This window comes from Branchiostoma lanceolatum, chromosome 11 (genome assembly GCF_035083965.1).
Source record: "Branchiostoma lanceolatum isolate klBraLanc5 chromosome 11, klBraLanc5.hap2, whole genome shotgun sequence".
Taxonomy (NCBI): Eukaryota; Metazoa; Chordata; class Leptocardii; order Amphioxiformes; family Branchiostomatidae; genus Branchiostoma; species Branchiostoma lanceolatum.
The window spans coordinates 7,924,222-7,947,271 of NC_089732.1; the positions used below are offsets into that span (position 1 = coordinate 7,924,222).

Below are 23,050 nucleotides of genomic sequence, written 5' to 3' on the forward strand. Positions count from 1 at the left end.
CATGGTGTTTGTCATATATTTATTTACGATACATCTCAGATAGAATTCACAACACATGAATGTCTTGCTTTTTATGGCAAAGACAGCCTCTTTGGTAAGGAAAAATATGCGACAATGTCATGATGGATAGTTAAAAACACCATATACTGATTATTTGCTAATAAGTATATAGCTGGTGCATTGGTACATTTTTACTGAGACAACTCATAGTCTAGCTATAGGTTTTTGACATTGACTCGGCCATACGAAAATTCAGGATAAAGTAACATAACTTCTTTATTTGGACACAGCACATAAATTATATGGATGACATCCACGTGCGCATTGTTTTTTGCCTGATATGGGAAAGAAAACACAAATTTCATTCCCACCCACAATACCGTGAGTGTAGTTGTAGAAGTGACGCTAATATCTGCTGGAATAACTGTGATACTCTGTTTTGTCACTTAAACCCTTGTTACAACTTTTATGTTCTCCATTTTGAAAATTTGTCATCTTGTTTTATTTCGCCCATCTTGTTTTTGTGTTTTTTTAGTTCTTTAATTAGATTCGGAGTCTGCAGAACATGTCATCCATAAGATTTTGAATAGGATCACGTGGTGAAGACCATCCCAGCATTTAGTTGTCCAAATAGATTAGTCATAGAATGATGCAATAAGCTATGATGCCGACTTTTTCATATCTCTCATTCAGTTCTTGTTTCTTCTTTTCCTTTTCCAAAGCCTTTTCCCTCATCTCCTCAGCTTTCTCTAACATCTTTTTCTCCAGCTCCTGTTGTTTGTCTATACAGGCCATGGCGAACAGTCGGAATTCCCGATAGTCCAGTTCCTGTAGTATCATAGAAGACAATTTATTACCGACATGAAAAAAGTGTGTGTGTGTGTGTGTATGTGTGTGTGTGTGTGTGAGAGTGTGTGTGTGCGTGTGCGTGTGTGTGTGTGTGTGTGTGTGTGTGTGTGTGTTTTTCCGGATTTTGTAGCCAGGATAACTCATGATCCTCTGGATGGATTATGATGATATTTTGTAGCTCTTGAGAAGGCGAAAGTCAAGGTCAATTTAGGGTTACCTGGTATGTGACCTTGGTACTGCAGCAGAACTTCCATTTTTTGTATCTTTTGACCTGGACGTGCTATGGATCTTGATTTTTTTTGGTGGTAGATATCTTGTGATGCAAGGAAAAAGCGTAGGTTTGGGACCCCTAGCAACTTGCTCTGGAACTGCAGGGGCATTTTTAGATTACTTTGTGCCTCAATCAGAGGACTGAGAAGGTTAGTGGAAGCTCGTAGCCAGGTCTGGTGTGCCAACGGTCAGCATGAATGCGGAGAAGGCGACGAGATGCTATATAACGTTAGAGACAGTGTACAGATTTGCCCCCCTCCCCCATCCCAACCTACTCTATTCACACATACACATAGCCTGTGTTACAAATTTCTCGCTGCCAGGGGCTAATTGGCGCCCTCCCTGAGGGGGCCGGTTAGTCGTAGGGGGGGGGGGGGGGCGTTAGGAGCGCGATCTAGTCTAGCCAACATACACACAAACACACGCACACACAGCGTGCCATATGAACTTTTCTTCTAAGTTACGCCATTATTTTGAACAAATCTGATTTACCTGATCTCCTGAGATGTCGAACTCGTAGAAGATTTCGTGCATGGCTCTTTTCTTGAAGTCGAAGAGGTACGTGAGCGCACGGAACTCGTCCGGAGTGATGCTGTTGCTCCCGTCGATGTCGATCAGTCCAAATATGGTCCGACAGTGTCGGTAGATGAACTGCTTCTCTACATGGTCCTGCGGAGACAACGCATTTTCATAAGAAAATACACATATCTATAACCTGAAACCATTATTGAAATCCTTTTAGGCAAATCTGTTGTTGTTTAATATCATTTACACGTTAACAAACAGATTCCAATAACAACCCTTTCCGCTGTACATGGTTTTCAGCACTAAGGACAGATCCATTTGCCCGTGCGCGTGTCTTTTTCTGCCCCAATCTTTCCCCTCTGTCTCCGTCAACCTCTGCTCCTATTCAACTCTTCTTTTTCTCCTTCTCTCTCTTTCTCTCTCTTTCTGTATATGTATGCGTGCATGCGTGTCCACGTTTGCACGTTTGTATGTCAGGATAAGTTGCCGGTATTCAGTAACTTGGAGGGGCCTGAACTGACAATGACCTTTTAGACAGACAGACAGGCACACAAACACACAAACACTAGCCTCCATAGCAGGCTTTCTGTGCCTTTTTGGGCTTGAAATACACTTTTTGCTGATGACCTATTTTTGTACTGAGTCCTTTGTGCAGTCAGCCTGTGACAATTAGGCTACACATACACACACACACCAGAAACAATTCCTCCATTTTCTATGTAGGTAAAACCCACCTGCACGGCGATGAGTACGCAGACGAGTATGAAGAACTCTGAGAATTCCATCTCCCCCGACCCGTCCACGTCCAACATGTCGAATGTCTGGTATATCTCGTCCTTCGTTAGATCAGTGAGCAGCCGCATGAAACAGTACGCCTGGACGTCTGGGCGTGGTTTGTATGTAAATGACGAATGTAAATCATTATTATTTCGCCGAGAAGGTTATGTTTTCGTCAGCGTTCGTGTGTGTGTGTGTGTCTTTGTGTCTCACGATAACTCTAAAATGCCTGGATGGATTGTCATGATATTTAGCACTATGTGGATAGGTCTTCTTGAGACCTCCAAACAATTAGATTTTGGGCCCCCTAGTGGCTTGCTATGGTACTGCAGTGAAACTTCCGGGTCTAATTTCTCGTGTTCTGGACATGCTATGGTAATGATGTTTGAGTGGTAGCAAGGAGGTTTTATATAAAACCTCCTTGGTGGTAGATAGCTCTTGGGAGGGAGAGTAAGTCATGTTTAGACCCCTAGCGGTTTTTGTTGACTTTTTCCTACTGAAACATGCCTACTTTTGCTTCTGCGGATCTAGGAAGGAATTAGTTTACACGCATCAATGACAATGGTAAAGAAACATACCGTTTAGTGACTTATCCCCGTGAATGTCCAGTAGGTTGAAGTAACTCTGGAGTATCTTGACGTGTCTGACCGTTAGCAGACAGTACGTATTGTCCAGGTGCATCAGAGATAGCAGTTTCGACCGAACCCTCATGATTGTAATATCGTCCTGATGGCGTATACCACTGAGTAGTCAAGTAGATTAATCGTGGTCGTCGTGAAATACTAACGTGTTGCTTCGACTGATGGTAACGTAACCTGTATCTTAGCAACAGCCCTCACGCTAGAACAGAACCCTGTTCTAGAACTATATGTGTTCCTGTTGAATGTGTTGTGTTCTTGTTGTGTTGTGTTGTGTAGTGGCGTGTTGGTGTTGTGTTGTGTCGCATTGGTAACGAACGATGTTTCTGACTAAGGGGAAGAGATGGTGTTTCAGCCCTATTAATGTAATCTTAACCTTGAAGTAGCCTTCGAGTCACACCTTGAATGGGCTTTTGGATAAAAAAACATTACTAGCAGAATTTCATACAGAACTGGACAAAATTTATTTCACGACTTTCATTGCTACTACATGCAACGTAAGATCCTTGAACATCGAACAAAGAATCAAACACTTTAGAATATGCACGAAGAAGACAAATCTTCAGACAAAGTCAGGACGAAACGTTACTAACCATACACAACCTGAAATATTTCTCTTACTAATAAAGTACTTGTATTGGGGAACTCAATATTCATGTACGTTTTTTCCTGCTTTTTAGCTACATCTCACGTCACACAAGGAACCAGTTTGTTTGTCACGAATAAGACATGAGACAAAATACCAGTTCTAACAGGAACGCACCAGACGTTAGTTTTTTACGCAAATATAGAACAACCAACTTTCGTTTACAATACAGCACTCTTGATAGAGTGTACAGCATCTACGAACAGATACAAATTCAAAACCACATCCATATCTGTGTGCATTACAAGTGCCATACGACAACGACTGTTATAGCGAATGGTACCGATGCAGTCGACTTCAACACCGACTTTGTCAAAAATATTCAGAAAGTCACAAATTAAACTTCACGTGCACATATTTCTTGCGAGGATATGGCAATTTGGTTAAATGTTCGTGTTTCTCTTACTTGAGACGATGAAGATAATACATACATGTACAGTCAAGTGGCACTGGACAATTCTGAGGTTTCATACATTTAACAGATGTTTACGTCATTTACTAAATATTTAACTTACCAATAGTTAATCCTTATTTCATGAATCTCAAGAAATCAATGTTCAACTGCCTGGGTATGTTCTACTACAGCCAAATCTAACCACCATCACTAATCAGAGCACTCAACACGTCTTCCTAGTCTGTACAATATATAAGAAAAGAACAAGAAATTGTCCCAGAATTTAAGTGCCCAAATTCAAAGTTTGCTTTTCCCTTGAACTACTGTAGGGTGGAACTCGTTATCATCAAGTACCGTACCTTCCTCATTGAGTAGCTTTAAACAACGCTTACAGCTAGATGTGAAAAGGTTAGGTCGTTGATGATCAGTGCAACATTACCAGTGCCTCCACACCGAGTGCCTGCGAAGCTGGTGTGTTACGCCGAAGGGAGGTTATACCGGCTCTCTCTCTCTCTCTCTCTCTCTCTCTATATATATATATATATATATAGAGAGAGAGAGAGAGAGAGAGAGATAGATATACAGATACGAATTGGAGTTGGCCATATAGCCTTTCCCCAAGGATAACCTGACCAATGTCTTAAAATTCATAACGTCATTCAAAGGCCTACGAATACGCATTTATACAGATGATCTTTCATGTTGTTTTAGAGACTGTTAGATCAAATCTAGTCTCTTGTCACCCTCCATAAGTAAGATAGATACGAACTGTAGAATGACTGTCATGTAGGTACTATGTACAGAATATATATACAACGTGACCTTGCCATATGCCTTCTCGGCCACTTGATAGAGCATAATATGATGTAATATCATGTCGTATCATCATAGTTTATAATCAACTCTTTCCCTGTACAACAATATCATATCCTCTTAGACACACAGACCAATCGTTTCCATTTGCCTAGCTAGAGAAATCATGCTCTTGGCGTTGTATTTTTTGTCACGCCTCTGGGGCGGAACCATAAACCTTATGATTCTTACAACGGTCGTCCTCTATCATATCTATATTGAGTAGAGTACTTACAAAGCCTTAGGCTATCTAGTCTGTGTGCTGTGAACAGTCATCGCTACGCTCTTGGACTTAACTTGATGACGTCGGTGCGTGCAAGGCGTCCCCCTCCGACGGACCAAACGTGGCGACAATGCCGTGACAGTTGACCGTCCTTGGGCCTTGGTGTTCTTCCGGGCACGCTTTAATTCCTTCATCTCGAACATTTCGTTTGGCATGGCGGGTAACGTCATCAGCGGCAACATGTTCTGCAGTTCTTGGCTTAGTCAGAAGGAGTGAAACGTCTCTGACCCTGTGCTGCTGGTGGCCCCGCTGTGCTGGTACTTCAGGTGCGGGCGGCCCTGCAGTTGCAGCTTCAACGCCAGGCGGCGCCCGCAGAAGCACGACAGGCAGGCTTTCCGGAAGCCGTCCCGGAAGTGACGTGACATGAAGGCGTAGCAGATGGGGTTGACGCAACTGATACACGGGAGAGAAGAAACGAAAGGTTTTATACCCGCTGTCCACTGACAAGGTTCTGCACATAAAGCGTGTGCGCCACGTACCCAAAACACACACACACGCACACACAATAAACTTTGCATACCTATTGATGTACACCAGCAGCTCGAAAGTGGTTTTGAGGGCCCACACTTGTTCCGTGTTTGGGTTGATGGCCGAGAACTCAATCAGCATGTTGAGGAGGAGGATCGGCGCCCAGCACATGGTGTACAGGAACACCACCATCAGCAGCATCTTCATCACCTGGTGGGGCAGGTAAATCCATTGTTTTCTTTGATAAAATTCATGTACATCCATTCAATAACAGGCTTCAGTAGAGACAAGGCACGTAAAGGAAGGCATTAGTCATTTTACGTAAGGAGACTATTAAGTTTACATATGCAGACATCATCCGTTTCCCCTTGACAACTTTGGCCTTTTGCTCAACTGTTCATCCGCTCGAATTCGGATACCAGGTGACAAAATGAAAACATTTCACAGTAAGAGAAACTCTTCATTTTTGACTCCGTGTATTGAGTTTTCGGCGTTTGGGTTTTGCACATATTTGGGTGACAGCAAGTGATTGAGAAGATGACCGGAAAGGTCAGACTTGTCGGAGTGGAAGGAAGTACAGGAAGTACAGGTCAGAGGTGGTAGAACTGGCGGTGATTACGACATGACAGTCCAGGTCAAACAAGAGGCTTCTACATATAATTCATGGGGAGACATTTTTTGGGTCTGTCTGTTAACGTCTATCCCTGTTTTCGCAGTTATATATTTTCCACATGTTAGTCTAACCTGTTGTTTTTCCAGTTTGGAGTTCTTCCTGGAAAACTTGCCGCTGAAGGGGCTGATGGTGGACAGGTGGGTTCGCTGGAAGTCTCGGGTGTCGCCGCGGCCAGAGCTGTTGGGCGTGGACTTGGTCACCTGCAATGGTCGAAGAGGAATCAGAACAACCTGCATCGAAATAAAGAAAACAAAAACAAACAACGGGGGTTGATTTGGAACATGGTAGGCATCGAAATAAAACAATGGTGTAGATTGGGAACTGTAGCCACAAACAGTACCGTGACTTCTGAAACAAGTTTTAACTGTAATTTCCAACATAAAAATTGGACTTACCGAATTTTGTTACTGTAACAGCATTAGTCTCTGTCAAGACTGGTGTTGAACAGTCAAAAATTTGAGTAAGTTCAATTTTTGTGTTGGAAATTACAGTTAAAGCTCGTTTCAGAATGATTTCTACCAACACAGATGAACTTTCATGATAGGAATCATTACTTATAAAAGTAGGGTGGTGTTGTGATAGAACGTAATGAGACAAAGAAACAAAGCTAACAAAGCATACACATGCGGTATGCACTTTACGAAATGCATGTACATTCGTAAATGTGAATTTTAACAGCGCTATGAAGGGGAAAGGGATATCTGGCAACACAGAAAGTGAAGCTAGCTACTGAAACTGCTCAAAAGCTATAGTAAGTACAATGCTAGAAGGAAACGATTACTAGTGCATCCGTCCCTGGCAAATTTCTCATCACTCTCTGCTATAGAACAATAGCCTGGGTGACATTCTATTTATTGAGGGAACGAGTATGGGAGCGCCGGTGAATTAAGTAGGATGGCATTCAGGCTACCCGCACAATGCCCTTGCTAAGAATGGTCATTCTTGCGCTCCGAATCACCATCTTGGATCTATGCGTTCCACCAATATGGCGGCGCGCTGATACATGTATAATCTACATATCATCTATGAGCATTATAACGCTACTTCACCTAAACCCGGGATTTCACATACATACGGGATTTTTATAACGAGGCATTTAAGGATACATGCCAGATGCAATATCAGTAATAATAACGCCGGAAATAGAAACTTGACAGAATAACGTGTTCAGATCACCGTCTGAAAAGGTTCGATAACTCCCGGATTTAGGTGAAGTAGCGATACATATGCACTGATTACCTCTTCGCTGGCCCACAGTTCGAAGGACGCCCTGCCGTAGGCGGTTACCATGACGATGACAGGGATGAAGAAGAGGAAGATGGCGACGTAGATGGCGTACAGGCGGGAGTAGAGCGGGCCGGGCCAGACCTTCTGGCAGTGGTAGACCGTGTACACCGGCCAGTCCCACCGCTTCAGTTGCTGTGGACGATATCATAGAAATGACAATGTCGACCTCTTTGCGAAAGGAGGATTGATATAATAAGTCCGGTCAGGTGTATTTGAAGCAAAAATAATTTGCAGATTGTTCAAAATCGTTCAGAATTTTTAACGATTCTGCAAACTTCAATTTTAAGACTGAAAACACAGCATGGCGAAAAAGATGAAGGAACATGATGATTCAGACTTCTTCCTTGTCTCACACTTGTACTATAGTATAGTGGTGGTAAAATTTGATGCAGTACCTGTCCATACAGCACGGGGGCGCTCAGGATCAGTGACGTTATCCAGATCAGGGCGATGACCCGTCGGGTTCGGCTCATGGTGCATGCGCTCTTGGCCTTCATCGGATACACGATGATGTAGTTTCTGGAGGAAGCAAAAAGGAAGAAAACAACCTTTAAAAACATTTAGACGGGTCCATCAATGTTGTTTTCCTCCGTTTTATTTTATTCTTGGACATTATGCAGTATATATGTACTTTATTCTGATGGGTTCGAGTACCTTGGCCATAAAAGCACTCTTGTTGAGAGTCTTCATATGTTTTTATAGTGTTTTTACAGCGAAGACGAACATGTTAATGCCCTAAACCACTTGAAATGCCCCTTTCAACTTTGTTTCCTGTGTTGAAGGACCTTGTTTGTAGCATACAATGTCCTCATACATGTAGTATTTTGGGAATAATATAATAATGGTGCTTTTCTTTTCCATTTCACCTTCTTCAAAGTTGATGCCAGGAAATAGCAGGTAACGTAAACTTCGCACTAAAAACTTCAAAGCGATGGAGATATAAAGTTTCTCTGCACGAAACAAACTCTCAGTGTCCGTGACTTTGAAATGTCCGTGCAAAACAAACTCTCAGTGTCCGTGACTTTGAAGTGTCCGTGCAAAACAAAGTATCTGTGTCCGTGACCTTGAGCCGACCCTCTCACCCCAAAGATTCACAGACAAGGGCGTCAATGTAACTTTATTGATCCTTTACATTATTATGACTTATAACGCTGTTTGTGGGCCCTCCCTTTTCTAACTATACACAGGGGTCAATTAAAACGTATCATCATAATACACTTGTATGATAATCAGGCACGACCAAAAAATAGAAAACAACGTGGTGTGATCACAATGAACATAGCTAACAGTAGGAAAACACAAATGAAATGTTTCATGATTGAGTCTTCGTAAGTCACGACATGCCTCCTATGATAGTCAACATTGTAATAAATATAATTGACAGTAAAATGAGAAGATGTTTGTAACGTTAATTGGATTATCTAATTAGTTCGTTTCCTAGACTTGTTCGAATCACTTAATCTGATGTGGTTCCTGTTACGTCGTCTTCCGTCTACACAATTCCAAAACATGTCAATTAATTAAACTTTCGTTTGGGCCTGTAACTAGATTAGTACATGATTGGCAGTGTTGTTACTACGTTGATGAAATGCATTATCGTCAAAGTCATAACAAATACATTATTTCCGGTGCACAATACTTGTCAGACACATTGCTATGTATTCTCATAATCAAATATGTTAGTCTTGTCTAGGTGTCACATGTCTTTTAGTGTTTTAAACTGTACAGAACATGCAATTCAGCCTTTGGATTGCGAAATCCTCTTGAAAAGAAAACCCATTATTATTAAGTAGACCTTATTTCCTAGCACAGCAGGACATGGAAGTTTTAGAAGAGCTTCTCAGTAGGTACCAACGAAACGTTGGCACTTCTTGCAGCGTATGATAATGATGATAAGCTGTGAAACATAGAATGGCTTAGAGACCATACGATATATTTAGAACATGTAGCCAGCAACACAGCTCAACTGAGAGCAAAGTTTATGATTCCATGCGGCGTTCATTCATGTAGTTAAAGCTAGCATGAAGGTTCCTCAAAGAGAATAAAATGAGGTGGCGCGTGCAAAAATCCAAGGTACTTATTCCACAATCCTAAGACTTTTATCACAACCTCAAAGTCTTGAGATGTAAGGTTTAGATTAATCTCCCTCTTCAACGACTCTGAAAAGAAGGATAGGTGATTGTGAAGTATACTGTGTCATGTCACTCGTAACGTCTTTTCATAATCTTACGCCTGGACGCATAATGTTATTGCCTCTACAAGCCATGCTTTCATGAACATGCTTTGATCAACTGAGTCTGTATCATTAGCGGAATTATATTCTTGGCCGCAACGCGTGATCACCATGTGATATTTACCGGTGAACATTCAGTGCTACATCAAAGAGAGTTTGCTCTTTCTTCAGGGTAACGTGAGGCCAATGAAGCTTGCTTCGTGTCTTGTGTTAACGTTCCATTCATTTCTCTTTATTGTTAACTGCCAAGTAAAATACTGCCTCTTTTTGCAATACATCAAAGACATTGAGTAATTGACTGTATTTCCCAACTCTAAAAGCAGCGCTCTAGTGTTTATCCTAGTCATTCCTCTTATAAGTAATTCGGTGGAGAGATGCATTAGTTTATTCATCCGCAGCGTGAAATACACCGTGTTGACGTTCATACATTGCTTTGTCTTCTAGCTCATAGCTCTGATAAGACAACTCAACCGCACTAGGACACAAACATGCGCGAAGCAATTATGGTGTTTGCGGTGTGGGCTAAAGTTTTTTATACCGTCTTTAGAAGAAATAACAATTTCTTTAAAACCTGTTCAGGTATTAGTCGTGTATTACAACACTAGGCAGTATCCAAGTTTGGAGGGTAGCTCATTGGGCCCATCTTGTATAACGCAAGCTACCATCAGGCAAACGACTACAGATATTTTATCATCTTTACCACAATACATTGTACCTTCAATATGGGGGTGTCGATCTATAACTCTCCAAACCTAAAATACTGCTATACGTATACAGTGCCCAAAGTCGCCATGTTTCATAACAACCAACATGCCAACATGCAAAAATGCCTATCAAAAGGATGTTGAATTCTAGGTGCGAGCACACACAAACACAGATAGAAACAGTACCCCCGTGTATGTCACTGAACTCCTATCCGGAGGTAACAAATGAAACGTACCTATCGTATTGATATGTATGTAAAAAGAGAACGAGATTTTGTGGAGTCATCATTGTCGGTAGATTCTGGTCAACTGCAGAGTTTAGCCTGTACAAGTACAAGTGTGATAAATGGGCAGGTATTATGTATAAGTATATCGTTGTTGTTGTTTTTCTTTATCTCAGATAATTTATCTACAGCACGATGTGTCGTAAAACGACCCAGTTATCAATACCGGGCGTTCTTATGTATCAGGGTTCATTGTTGGTGGGTTTTTCTTCTTTATCCCAGATACTGTGTCTACAGCATAGTATGTCATATTAAAACGGCACAGGTGTCAATCCTAACAGCTTTGTTACTTTTTGAAAGCTATTAAGACGTAGAGATTACGACTCGGGGATGCTTCATCGCTCAATACTGGTATTCACACGAGTTTATCGCCACTGTTATCTGATAAAACAGCCTATCTCGGCGTCACAGACGTGGTTAAGTATAATTCATATCAGGATTACGGCGTGAAGCTTAAATCTATCACTCTTCTCATCTGTGTTCCATGGTTGATAAGATCATTTGGGGCTGAAGATACATTACTTCGCCAAATCGCACATCTACATGGTCTGCACAACTCTTGAGCGGGTATCTCACTGGACTACGCCAAATTGCGCCAAGCATTCGCAAAGCGCCAATCGGCGCAATTTCTCTCATACAATTTGCAAAATAGCAAATGGGCGCAAAAAAACGGTGGACATCCTTTTATTACTGCAAATCTCTTTTTGATGAATGTTCAATCATTGTAGACCTGCTGTACATTCAATTTGGTTTCTAATTCAGTGGCAGCACTGCGATCACCAATAACGATATTTGAGACATTCCGGGCGCTCTAAACCTAGACGCATCTGTAGTGTATGGTTTCTTTTTCAAAAATAAGTTATACGTAGATTCTCAACTCGATCGTGTTTATGAATTGACCGGGTGGACCTCTTGCGTCAAGCAAATAGATGTTGAACCCCGACTACCGGCAGTGATTCGGAAACATAACCATCTGTATGGGTTTATTTCAGGATAAAGAAACTCTAATTTCCCCATAACACGTCACATGCATGGCCAGTCTGTCACTCTCTTCCCACTGATTTGGAATTATAGTGGAAATAAACCGCAAAATACCACTTAGAGGTAGTTTTGCGAGATCCGTAAGTAAGAATTATTCCCTCTTTGTATTTAACCCTGACCTATTGTGACGTACATATAGGCCTAATGTCGCTTGGATTTAACCTAACGGCCAACCAATAAACGAGGTAATTTTCTGCACGCAGCCACAGCGTCTGAATAAAAGTTTGCGTCAAGTGTAGTTATACATGTTGCACTTTATCTCGAACGGGTCGATTTCATGAAAGCATCTTTAATTTCTTTCATCTTCTTCGCCACAGCCATGGAAAATGATTTTGTTTTGTAAAATTGCACTGTTGATTTGCATTGATGATTCTTCAATTGCCTCGGTAATGCAGTTTGAAAAGAACACAGTACTTTTCTGGGCTAGTGGTCTTCTGCAAATCGCAAAACTGAGACCCTGGGTTGCCCTGGGTCATCCATTTGGTTGTCGTAAACGAGCGCCTGTGCTATATGATAGCCCTCTTTTGGTACAAATAGACATAAAACAACACTAAGGCCTGATGAACGGCTAGCTACGTTTCCTGTGTGGCAGAAGATGTTTATCTAGTTCACGTTTGTATCAAATTGCAACGTGTGTACAGTATGTGGGGGCCAGTCCTTCCCAAAAGAGTTGTTGGCTTAATCGAGGTTATCTATAATCCTTAGAGTCGGGAAAATTCCAGTCAGTAGATCATATAGGCTTCGGTCATTTTGACAAAAAGACACCCTCGGTAAAAGATTGTCGTTAACGAGCGCCTGTGCTATATGATTGCTTTTGGGGGGTACACATAGACATAAAACATATCGCTAGGCCTGGTGAACGGCTAGCTACATTTCCTGTGTCGAAGAAGATGTTTATCTACCTCGAAACCTCACGTTTATATCAGATTGCAATGTGTGTACAGTAGGTGGGTCCCAGTCCTCCCCAAAAGTGGCTGAATCGGGGTTATCTATGATCCTTACGGGAAAATTCCAGTCAGTAGATCATATAAGGTATATAAGCCTCAGTTATCTTGACAAAAATACCCCCAGTGAAAGGTTGATAGGTTAATATGCTCCCGGCCCTTCTCTAGGCAGAAGTGATATATGAGTACTTCCCGCCAGAGCGATGCGCTATTAGCAATACGTCATCAATTGGAGAACAAGCCGGTTTACGTGCACGTCTGTCAAGTCAGTAGTGTACGTGATGAGATTGGGAGCCAAATAAATCCTCGATCTCAAACTGAGCTAGGACCGTTCTGACGTTCATATGAATTGGCTACAATGGTCCGGAAATCGAAATGACTACCGTGATTCACTTTATCTTCACGGTAGCAAAATTTCACGGTGTTAGGAAAATGGAAATTTTCACTGAACTTTAACTTCACGGTGGCAGCAAGTGATTTACAAAACGAATGTGTGAAGGAATCATAAATAATAACAGTTTTTTTGTCACGGTGATGATAAGTTCACGGTACAGAGGTGACCGTGAAAACAGTGAACATAAAGTTACAGTGAAAGAAACAAGAATTACAGTATGTTTGATTGATTGCTATAGTGGATACGTTGAACACCATTAATTAGCTATAGTGTATTTATTATTAACCAAAGGCCATCAAATTCCATCCAAATTTCTCCACGTTTACAGACAAAAAAACTACTCTTCTCTTAACATCACGAAACCCACATATTACAGAAAAAGTGGGGTCATTCGTCTTCCGCTGTCTCGGAAAAAGAACCCAATAAGGCAGAATTTAGTTAGTGTCAGTAGTTAGACTAGATAAGTCACATGCTATACTGTTCATCATTGTCTGTTCATCCTTTTCATGCTACATGTACTTGCAATTAGCCTGCGGGACAAGAACTTGCAATGAACTTTCTCCTACTAACAAACGGAAATCAGAGGTTTGCGGGCTCTTTCCGGAACTGCTAGTGGGAAACTGATCATCTAAAACTAGGGCTGCGTACCGGTACCCGGAACGCCATTTTGACCCCAAACACAACACAAACTTTATCAGATTGTAATTTCCAACAGAAATTTCGGAAACTGAACTGGAATTTCCAACAGAAATTTCCGAAACTTAACTGGAATTTCCAACAGAAATTTCCAAAACTGAACTGGAATTTCCCACACAATTTGAATTAAGGTTCATCTTTGCTTCAGAATGAGTTCTACCAACGCAGATGAACTTTCAAGCTAGAAAAACATAATCAGTATGACTTAAGTCCTTCTAGTCAGCCTAAGGACACGACTTATTTATCATTACCCCTGATATGTGAAGAAGATTACAAAGAACCTATTTAATCGTGGCAAGCTGACCCCCTGTAACTGATTTGTTATGTCAGAAACCATTAGGAGACGGGAGAAGAGATAGTGTCGACCTTCTCCTTCATTACTGAGTTAACGTATGGCGTGATGTGTTATCAATTTACGTGGCTTTCTTCATTACATACCAATCGAAGTCGGATGGACAGTTCTATTTCGAGTGGACTGTAATCTGATTACAACTGCTACGTCCGCATAGGTTTTGTGTTCGTTGATTCATAATGGTTCACGGAAAGTCTTATCTTAGCGAGGACTGACATTAGCTGTAACTTCATGTTAGGGCAGCGTGCGTAGTCCAGTGGTTAGCGGCCTTGCCTATGGAACTATAAGCCGTGAGTTCGATCTCGGCTAAGTCGCTCACCTGACATGCTACTGCAAAGGGTTGCAGTCCTTAGGACTGGACATTAAGCCGTGGTCCACTGTTCATTGTGCTTGTCGAAAAGAGCTAGGGGAATCTTCCCGGTACAATGATCCCTGCCACTCTGTAGTCTGTACTGGACATTGTCCAATTGTGGTGAATAAAACTTTATTATATCATATAGATATTGTACAATGTACATAGCATCTGTCTTCTCTGTCACGACCAGTGGAAGAATAGCTCTTCAGTGAGCTAAACTGGATCGAGATTACTTTCATCTCTTTCATCGAAGAAAACGCGCCAGATGGAAGGCATTCATGGTTTTTCATTATAAATGTCACGATCTTTCAGTTGCGGCTTTGAATAGGCTGCCAGTGGCAGATCTAGAATATCAGATGTTTTTGCTAGGGCTAGGGGCCGGGAAGACGGAGCAATAGCCTTTAAAATGTATGGTTTTGACACAACACAAGGTACACACAGGTGTCGTCATAGGAGACCTATTAGCGCATCCTTTGAAGAACGACAACAGTACTTCCCCCCATGCGGGCGATTAAAAACGGGCCATTGCCTGACACTAACGGCGAATGTCAAAAGCAGCTGACTTTCATAAAAGAGTACCGGATGCCTTTGTGTCACTTCCCTTGACACGGCCATTTAAATTACCCATAGAAAACATTGTACGTCTCCCGCACAGCAGTTAAAAGTTATGTTCGTTTGTTGTTCACTTCTAGAATTCTACCCACTTATTTTGTTAACAATTGTTGTCAGCAGGTGCATTTCTTGTGGGAGTTCTAACATACAAAGGTTCCGACTGGTACAAATTTCTCAAAAGTTTCTTGCAATTGTTCAGTAGCTTCGCCTGTGGTTTCCTGATCTCGCGCAAGACCATTTTGTGTGACTGCCTTTTTTCTCGCCATTCCAATGCACGGACACTACACTATTCCTTGGATACAAATATTTATGTTAGATATCTCTTGGAAGCAATATTGCCAAGTGCAAGTGTAATACAATCAGAAGTTACGACGGCTAAGAATGGTAAGCTCACAAGACTCAAAACTCTCACTCAAGTAGGACGGTGGCATCGACCGGCCATTTGAGTCTTGTTAAGCTTGCTACTCAGGTACACACCGTCGGCTCTCAGCTTCTACACAAACAGACCTTTTCACCCCATCCCTCCATAATCACCAATTAAAAATCCATCCTGGGATCATTCTACAGGCTGGGTCTTCATGCAGCCTGAGGCCCGCTCGCCCCCATCCCTACGTCAGGGCATTACTACAAGCAGGCCGATTGGCACACACGATAATAAAGTTATTTGTTACGGTTCAACAAACCTACACACAAATCCTAGGAGATCTTGTGTGTGTGTGCAAAACGTGACAGGCTGATGTCAGCAGCTGAAGAACTTTAAGGAAGTTATCAACTATATTCTAGGTCCATGAAATCACTAATGGGAACTTTGATATTGGGCATCATCCAACTAACACAGTAGCACAGAAAGTAGTATGTAGTCAGCAAGATGGTATCTATCATTCAGGTGGCTATCAGGCGGCTAATAAGCTATGCTAATGATACGTAGGCATGTACAAATGATATGGTGAGGATACGAAGATATGTATAAATGCAAGCAAAAAAGTAGGCTAGCAGTAAGCACTCTAGGTATCATCCAACGGTTGCATATGTCACTTTATGCTGTTCGTCTTTTCAAACCCGTTAAGACATAAAATTCTGCACGTTGATTGGTCCGTCAGTAAACTGTTGGAGGTGTCATGGCGTAAGAGGTATCATTTACACCTCTTATAACGGGTAATTCTTCAGTGCGGCGGGCATACGCATTAGTTATCTTCAAACGTCTATCCGTTCGTTTCATACATTCTGTTAAATGTAATCATCTAACGTTATACCAGTCTCTGAAAGAAAATATATGTTTCCATGCATTTCTATAGATTCAAGTGTGAGCCTTTCTTTCTAGATGTGACTTGCAATCTTTCACAACCATATGGGCGAAGGAACGAATGAATAAACATTTCCCAACAACACCCGCACTGCACATGAAAGAACAGACAAAAAGCCCACCACCCACCACCAAACGTCAGAACTACTTCCGCAACCATTCGAAAAGCGTTATCTAATCCCAAAGGTCTGGTGCTAATCAATAGCATACCTAACGGGCATGTACAGAAAGCACATATCGCATTACGTCAAAGACAGGATGGTGTTTATAACAAAAAGTAATCTAACGCCAGACGTTTTCATTTCCGCTTGCCCCACGGCCTGAGGATTACGTGTTCATCTTTGATGGTGATGTTTAAGATCCAGTTTCCCGACTTAGTAATCCGAATGGCTTAGGATGGAGGGCCGAATGTTCTGCCTGTTTCACTATTGACGATCACTCACCCACTTTCTGTGTAACCGTCGAGGATTGAACTGCCATTGATAGGTAAACATACAGAAATGCATCTGTGCTTCCAAAAGCCGGTACGTTCTGGTATTGCTTTTCCACTTTAAGTCCTGTTTGACGTATTTGGGAACGTTAAAACTACGGTCCAATCAGCACCAAGGAAAGATGCTACTTCAATAATTTCTCGGTTGAAGAAGCCGTTAGTACCAGACAAACACAGCTGTTTCCACATCTAGTAAACCGAATGTCTTAGCGCGGAGGGCCGAATGTTCTGACTGTTTCAATCTTGATGATCCCTCACCAACAGCATCCCAAGAGAAAATGCGTGTTTAGTTTTTAGCATACTTTTTTGATCTCGTTTAAAAAGCGACGTTTTTACTACGGGAATCCAAATCCATTTGGTAGTTTCGCTATAAACGATACTGGTTTCAATGAGGTTGCATTGTCAAGTTCGAGATGCAACTGTCCGGACTGTGTTATCAACATAGAGCGGCAATGCAACATTTTTCCGAAGCAAAATTATATATTTCTTTAACCTTAAAGCTTTCATCCAACATCGATCCCACGTAGCTACATATATGTATTTGTTGTACTTAATGTGTTTGTTTATAACCTTGTAGTGCATAGTGGCACATAGGTCCGCAAGTTTCCTTGCTGTTTCTGTTGCAGGGTATATCTTTACAGGGAGGGGTTGCTAGCCCATCCCCTTTAACGTGCTCGAGGCACCTCCTCGAACACGGAACCCCCATGTTACGTCCCTTCCGAAAGACGGATGCAGCAACAACCGAGATGTCCTGTCCAGGATTGAACCGAGATCTCCCAGTTACCAACTAAATCGGAACCTGATTCTCAACTGTGAGGCTGCCACCAGTTGAGTTACATTGACATTCCTTCTGATTTAATTACGGTGGGAATATAATCAATAAGAACCTCATTCTGCCGCATCAATGTAGAGTTCGTCTAATCCTCATATTGACGTTAGGCGACTTCTCACGGCTATAGAAGTCTTCGATTTTCGACGTTTCCACACAGATTTGGTTCTTCTGTGCAGAGAGACACCCTTGAGCTAGCGCGACATTCGACACGACGGTCTTAAAGACGACACCAAAGAAAAATTGATAAACAAGACACAGTTGCTTCAAATTTTCCCACATGGGGCTTTTGACGACTTCTCGCTTTCGTTCTCAATTACGAACATGAAAGTTAGTCAGCACGACACCCAACATACCCTGACAAGACAGTCTTTGCGCGATACCTACAAAATCAATAAAATACCGTAATCTACCTCACACATTAGGTGTCTAGCCGTCCTATCAGTGTTCCACAGTGTACGGTTTGTCCATGCGCCATTAATTCAATTATCTGTCAAACCTCTTGAGCCTTTTTATGGGTTCAGTCGGGCTATGGTAGGGCAGGCGTTTTATTTGTGGTTCTAACCGTGGTTTGATATCACAAATAGTCGCGGTCTATAACTTTCCATTTAGAGTTTAGGGTGCAGAAATGAAGAATGAATCTAGAGTTGAAACACTCGTAAAGAAACAGCTGTGTTCCCAATTATCAACGATTTATACTCTCACTACTGAAAACTTAAGGAAGGGAATTGCAAAAAGTTGTGGAAAATCCATTACTGTCGTTTGACGTGGAATGTTTTCAAGCTATTTGGGTGCTTTTTAGGCAAAAAGAATTGGACGTTGTGAAACATTGTATGCGTGTATTACGATACAGCAGGGGCAAAATAAAGCCAAGGGTAGAATAAAGGCAATGGCAAAGTGCAGTCATAGATAGCCTTTAATTGGACATTTAACTGGAAACGTACTTGCTATGTAAGATGAAGAATGTTGATGGTATTAACTGCCGTGGCAGTGCGCTAACCGTGTTGGTTAAACGTTTTGGTGCATCGTTTAGATTAATGAAGTTTTTTTTCAGAAAGGCTGGCTGAAAGAACCCGTTCAGAAAATTGGAAGTAAGAAAACATGTATCTCGATCCAGTGTATACTCTTCCACCCGTCGTGACAAGAGTAGACGCTTGGTACAGTATAAACATGTATATATCTCTGGGTTAATATGATGATCTATGATATGAAGTGTATACAACGCAGAGTTATCGTTTTTCTTCTACTTCGCTTTTCGACAAAGGCAAGGATGACATGGCACTGCAATCAATGTTTTCATACCTTGTTCTAACAGTGCCACGCACCGAGAACAACATACCCATTCTTACACCTGGGTGGAGCGAGGAAAGTCGTGTTAAGTGCCTTTCCCAAGGACACAACATCGGTGGCATCAGCGGATCTGAACCCGGGACCGCTGAGTTCTGGGCCAAACACCCTGGCGTTACGCAGCGTTGCATGCAAGAAGGGGAGAGGCCAGGATTTGATCGGCCTAGTCTAGCATTGGACGCTCGCTAACAACCATTTGACCGTATTGCCCTGAGCTGAAGAAATGGTCTTACTTTCCACACATCTCTCATTGACCCACGTTTATCTCTAGATGGCAGAGAAGCTTATGCCGCAAGCCGGCTACAGATAAGAACTCAATCACATACATCGTGCGATCGTTGTTCGGTCGCAAGCTCAGGGCATTCTTGCAATAGTCGTGCATGTGTTTTTGTAAAATCAAGTTGTCTCGTTACGGAAAAGGCTGTCTTAGATCATTGTCGGCGATAATTGGTCATTGGTTCGGTTGCAACCTACTTGAAAATTCTACGGCATTAAATCGTATGACTGTGAAAGCGCCTTAATGAATAATATGAGAAGCTCCTACCGTTCGTAGGCGATGGCTGTGAGGGTCAGTACCGAGCTGCTCATGGCGAGGAGCTGGATGAACGCCACCGCCTTACACATCACCGCGCCGAACGGCCACTCGGGCAGGAAGTACTCAGCCGTCTTGAGCGGGGTGAAGACGCAGCACAGCAGCAGATCCGCCGTGGCCAGGCTCACCAGGTAGAAGCTGATACTGCTGCGGAGCCGGCGGTACCGGCACACCGAGAAGATGACCAGGACGTTCCCGGTGGTGCCCAACAGGACGGTCAGAGTCGCCACGGTGAGAACGGGTACGGAGAACTCCAGCATGAACAGGATGGTGTACGCTCCCAAATACGGCGGGTACGTCGCGTTAGCGTAAAACGTGTCGTTTGGAAACGACTCGTTGTCATAGTACACAGTCTCGTTTGTAAACTCGAAGAAAGTGTCGTTACTTTCTTCCTCCATCGTTCCCAAACCGATGGAGTCTCTACTAGATGTTTTATGAAAAAAGTAGAAAGCCGTCTCTATTTTCTGTCTAACCGTCGAAGAGTAACCTGCCAGTGATAGGTGAACATACAGGAACGCATCTGTGCTTCCAAAAGCCGGTACGTTCCGGTTTTGACGGGAATGAATGACTTGCCGTCGTCCCCAGATGCTTTTCTACGTTAATTCTCGAGTGACGTTTCAGTGACGTTAGAACTACTGTCCAATCAGCACCGAGGAAAGGTGCTACCGTAATCATTCCTCGTTTTAAAAAGCCGTCAGTACCAGACAAACGCAGCTGTTTGAGTAGGTGACGCTTCAGTGACGTTAGAAATACCATCCAATCAGCACCAAGGAAAGGTGCTACCGCAATCATGTCACGTTTCAACAAGCCGTTAGTACCAGACAAACACAGCTGTTTGAGTAGGAGTCCGACCGGATGTAATGCCTAAGTGCGTTAAATAGGAACTGACATCTCCAGAAAGATTGCAATTGATCTTATTTCATCCTATACGCACACATTTGACGACCGGAAAACCACCTACAAGTAAAGCTAGGGCTCAAACCTGGCGAAGACTATCCATTATACATCTTTATTAATATCCATTTCATTATCAAAACATATTTGACAGATTATTTGGAACAAGATAAATCACCCATACATTAATGACTAGGCCATATCTTTGGATGAGAGGCGCTTCCATATTTCTATACATTCTTCATAAGGCAGCTTTCTAGTTTTATATTACGTGTAGATATGGGAAGACCCAGCATAAGGATTATGTTTACCTTCACAGAAGGGAACATTGTTTTTGTTCTGTTTATTACTCTTCTTCTTCTTCTTCTTCAGTTACAAACAAATAAGGTCAATGACCTGGACGCTGCACCAGATGGCTGTCATCATATTCACTAACGTAAGATGACCAATTAACGTCCGATTTATTCAAAACGTATTTATCTTAAAACCGCGCGGACAGAGCCAAATTTCAAACCCATGTGCAGAAATATCAGCTCTTCTAAAAAGAAAATGCATGGTCTGTAAGTTTTTCTCCGCCTGTTTAACGCCGTGCGAGCATGTGTTTATACTGAGGTATATGATGAAGAATTGTGCTAGGGTAACCCATTATCGTCCACATTTGAATCTTTTCCCTTCTAGCGCTATGCTTGAAGAACATAGACCAGAAAAAAATGCACAGTAACTGTCCAAAGTAGTCTGCAGACAAATGATAGTAAAATTGCTATGTCTGTCCGGCCACTTGCTTAACGCGATGGAAAAAAACAATGTTTATCTGTAAATTTCCCCCACATGCGCGGCACGTGGCGTTCACGTGGTAAACGCATGGCCATTATGTCTTGCTGTGCAAGAATTTAAGAGATGGTTAAGGATTATACTTATGATGTTCTTTATTTCTCATGAGAACAGGCTTTGGCATAATACACCGCGACATGTGGACATGAGCCAAACCGGACGTAAATAGGTTCTGCACGTAAATAGGTCATGTTACGTTAGCAGACACTCTGTCGCGGCGCTCGATTACATCATGTAGCAAGTGGTAGGACAGAGCTTGAGGGGCTGGTCACCACATGTATGAATGTGTTAGAGAAAAAAACACAGAAGAGTATTCTGTTAGGTTAGAACATGTTTAGGTAAACATTATGTATTTGCTTGCAAATGATGCCCTTCTTGTTGTTTCGACGTCCATTTGTTGGAGATCCAATAGATCATGAAACCCACATGGAAGTAGTGCTCTTAGTATGATAACTGCATCCATATCTGAAGCACAATTGTTAGGATTGCTGACGTACGAACTGTCCATCTTTCTTAGTGGTTGCGGGATTTGATGTCCCACGCTATCTAGTATATGCGCAACCCCAATAAAGCTAAGGTCATGGGCACTGGCATCTCACTACAAAATACAAAGTATGAATGAATGAATGATTGAATGTATGTGGTACTGTCAGGCTTAAACGAACCAGATGCTGAGTAAAAAAAATGCCACAGGAACTACTCAAAGCAGTGAAAATCTTTAGTTTCTTGGCTGATTTCTTGCTCATTTTCGCACAGTGTTTGAACAGAATTTAACTGTAACTGACACATTTGTATAACTGACGTACTTGTTTCTAGATTGAAGGTGCCATCAAATCAACCCAGTGCATAACATGCCTTCTAGACTAGTCCTTCTAGTTCGATTAGCTGTCATATCGTTGTATGTTGTTACGGCCGGTTGAAAGGTATCATAAACCGTAATGCATGCACCCGTTTCTATCTCATTGTCGCTTAAAAGCCACTCAACATGTCGCCATGACTTTTTCATTCGCTGCTCTTGGCTATCATATCTAATAGATGGTCAAATAAAAGTTGTTCATTTCCCCCTCTTGATAACCCAGGTTCCATATCAAAGCGATGGCGGCTCCAGAAAGGCTGCAACCTTTAGTAACCATGACCTTGTTTAATACACTTGTTTGACTTTGAACGATAGCCTGTGCGTGGGTTGCATAAGCAACGACGTCTGGCGTGTTGAATACGTATGGAACATATTAAGCTTTCTTGCGCAATGGCCAAGGCTAAGCGATTTGCGGGGACACGAACAGCAGCTTGGGTGTTAGTTGAGGTGACATCCGACGGAGGAAATGCCAAAGAAAATCAGAACTGGTTAAGATTGGCAAAAAAAACTGTGAGTTAGAAATTCGTCACCAGAAATATGCTGTAAATAATGAATGCAAGAGACCGAAACTACGAACAAGAGTCCGAAAATCACACGCCTGAGTGAAATTCTTAGAGTTCCTCATACTTCT

General features: G+C 42.2%; 3 protein-coding genes across 3 annotated transcripts; all 3 read right to left on the minus strand.

The window, feature by feature from the left end:
• Positions 1-2: 2 nt before the first annotated feature.
• LOC136445463 (EF-hand calcium-binding domain-containing protein 9-like) lies at positions 3-3,257 on the minus strand. Its single transcript, XM_066443508.1, has 4 exons — positions 3,000-3,257; positions 2,379-2,527; positions 1,612-1,788; positions 3-828 (listed from the first exon to the last, which is right to left on the minus strand). Exons 1-4 carry the CDS (start codon positions 3,130-3,132, stop codon positions 640-642), a joined length of 648 nt encoding a protein of 215 aa, XP_066299605.1. The 5' UTR covers positions 3,133-3,257; the 3' UTR covers positions 3-639.
• Positions 3,258-3,510: 253 nt separating this feature from the next.
• LOC136444176 (galanin receptor 2a-like) lies at positions 3,511-6,743 on the minus strand. Its single transcript, XM_066441649.1, has 3 exons — positions 6,447-6,743; positions 5,755-5,912; positions 3,511-5,627 (listed from the first exon to the last, which is right to left on the minus strand). Exons 1-3 carry the CDS (start codon positions 6,609-6,611, stop codon positions 5,438-5,440), a joined length of 513 nt encoding a protein of 170 aa, XP_066297746.1. The 5' UTR covers positions 6,612-6,743; the 3' UTR covers positions 3,511-5,437.
• Positions 6,744-7,542: 799 nt separating this feature from the next.
• LOC136445173 (QRFP-like peptide receptor) lies at positions 7,543-20,465 on the minus strand. Its single transcript, XM_066443042.1, has 3 exons — positions 19,791-20,465; positions 8,058-8,181; positions 7,543-7,794 (listed from the first exon to the last, which is right to left on the minus strand). The coding sequence occupies exons 1-3, from the start codon at positions 20,234-20,236 to the stop codon at positions 7,543-7,545; spliced, it is 822 nt and encodes a 273-aa protein (XP_066299139.1). The 5' UTR covers positions 20,237-20,465.
• Between the last annotated feature and the right edge of the window lie 2,585 nt (positions 20,466-23,050).

Coding starts and splice junctions, on each gene's coding strand:
- LOC136445463 (XM_066443508.1), bottom strand. CDS start 3,132: ATGAGGGTTCGGTCGAAACTGCTATCTCTGATGCACCTGGACAATACG. Junction 1,789..2,378: donor GCGTACTCATCGCCGTGCAG/GTGGGTTTTACC, acceptor TTGTCTCCGCAG/GACCATGTAGAGAAGCAGTT. Junction 829..1,611: donor TCGACATCTCAGGAGATCAG/GTAAATCAGATT, acceptor ATGATACTACAG/GAACTGGACTATCGGGAATT.
- LOC136444176 (XM_066441649.1), bottom strand. CDS start 6,611: ATGCAGGTTGTTCTGATTCCTCTTCGACCATTGCAGGTGACCAAGTCC. Junction 5,913..6,446: donor CCAAACTGGAAAAACAACAG/GTTAGACTAACA, acceptor CTGCCCCACCAG/GTGATGAAGATGCTGCTGAT. Junction 5,628..5,754: donor CTGCTGGTGTACATCAATAG/GTATGCAAAGTT, acceptor CCCGTGTATCAG/TTGCGTCAACCCCATCTGCT.
- LOC136445173 (XM_066443042.1), bottom strand. CDS start 20,236: ATGGAGGAAGAAAGTAACGACACTTTCTTCGAGTTTACAAACGAGACT. Junction 8,182..19,790: donor ACAGCCATCGCCTACGAACG/GTAGGAGCTTCT, acceptor TGCTTCCTCCAG/AAACTACATCATCGTGTATC. Junction 7,795..8,057: donor CCCCCGTGCTGTATGGACAG/GTACTGCATCAA, acceptor TATCGTCCACAG/CAACTGAAGCGGTGGGACTG.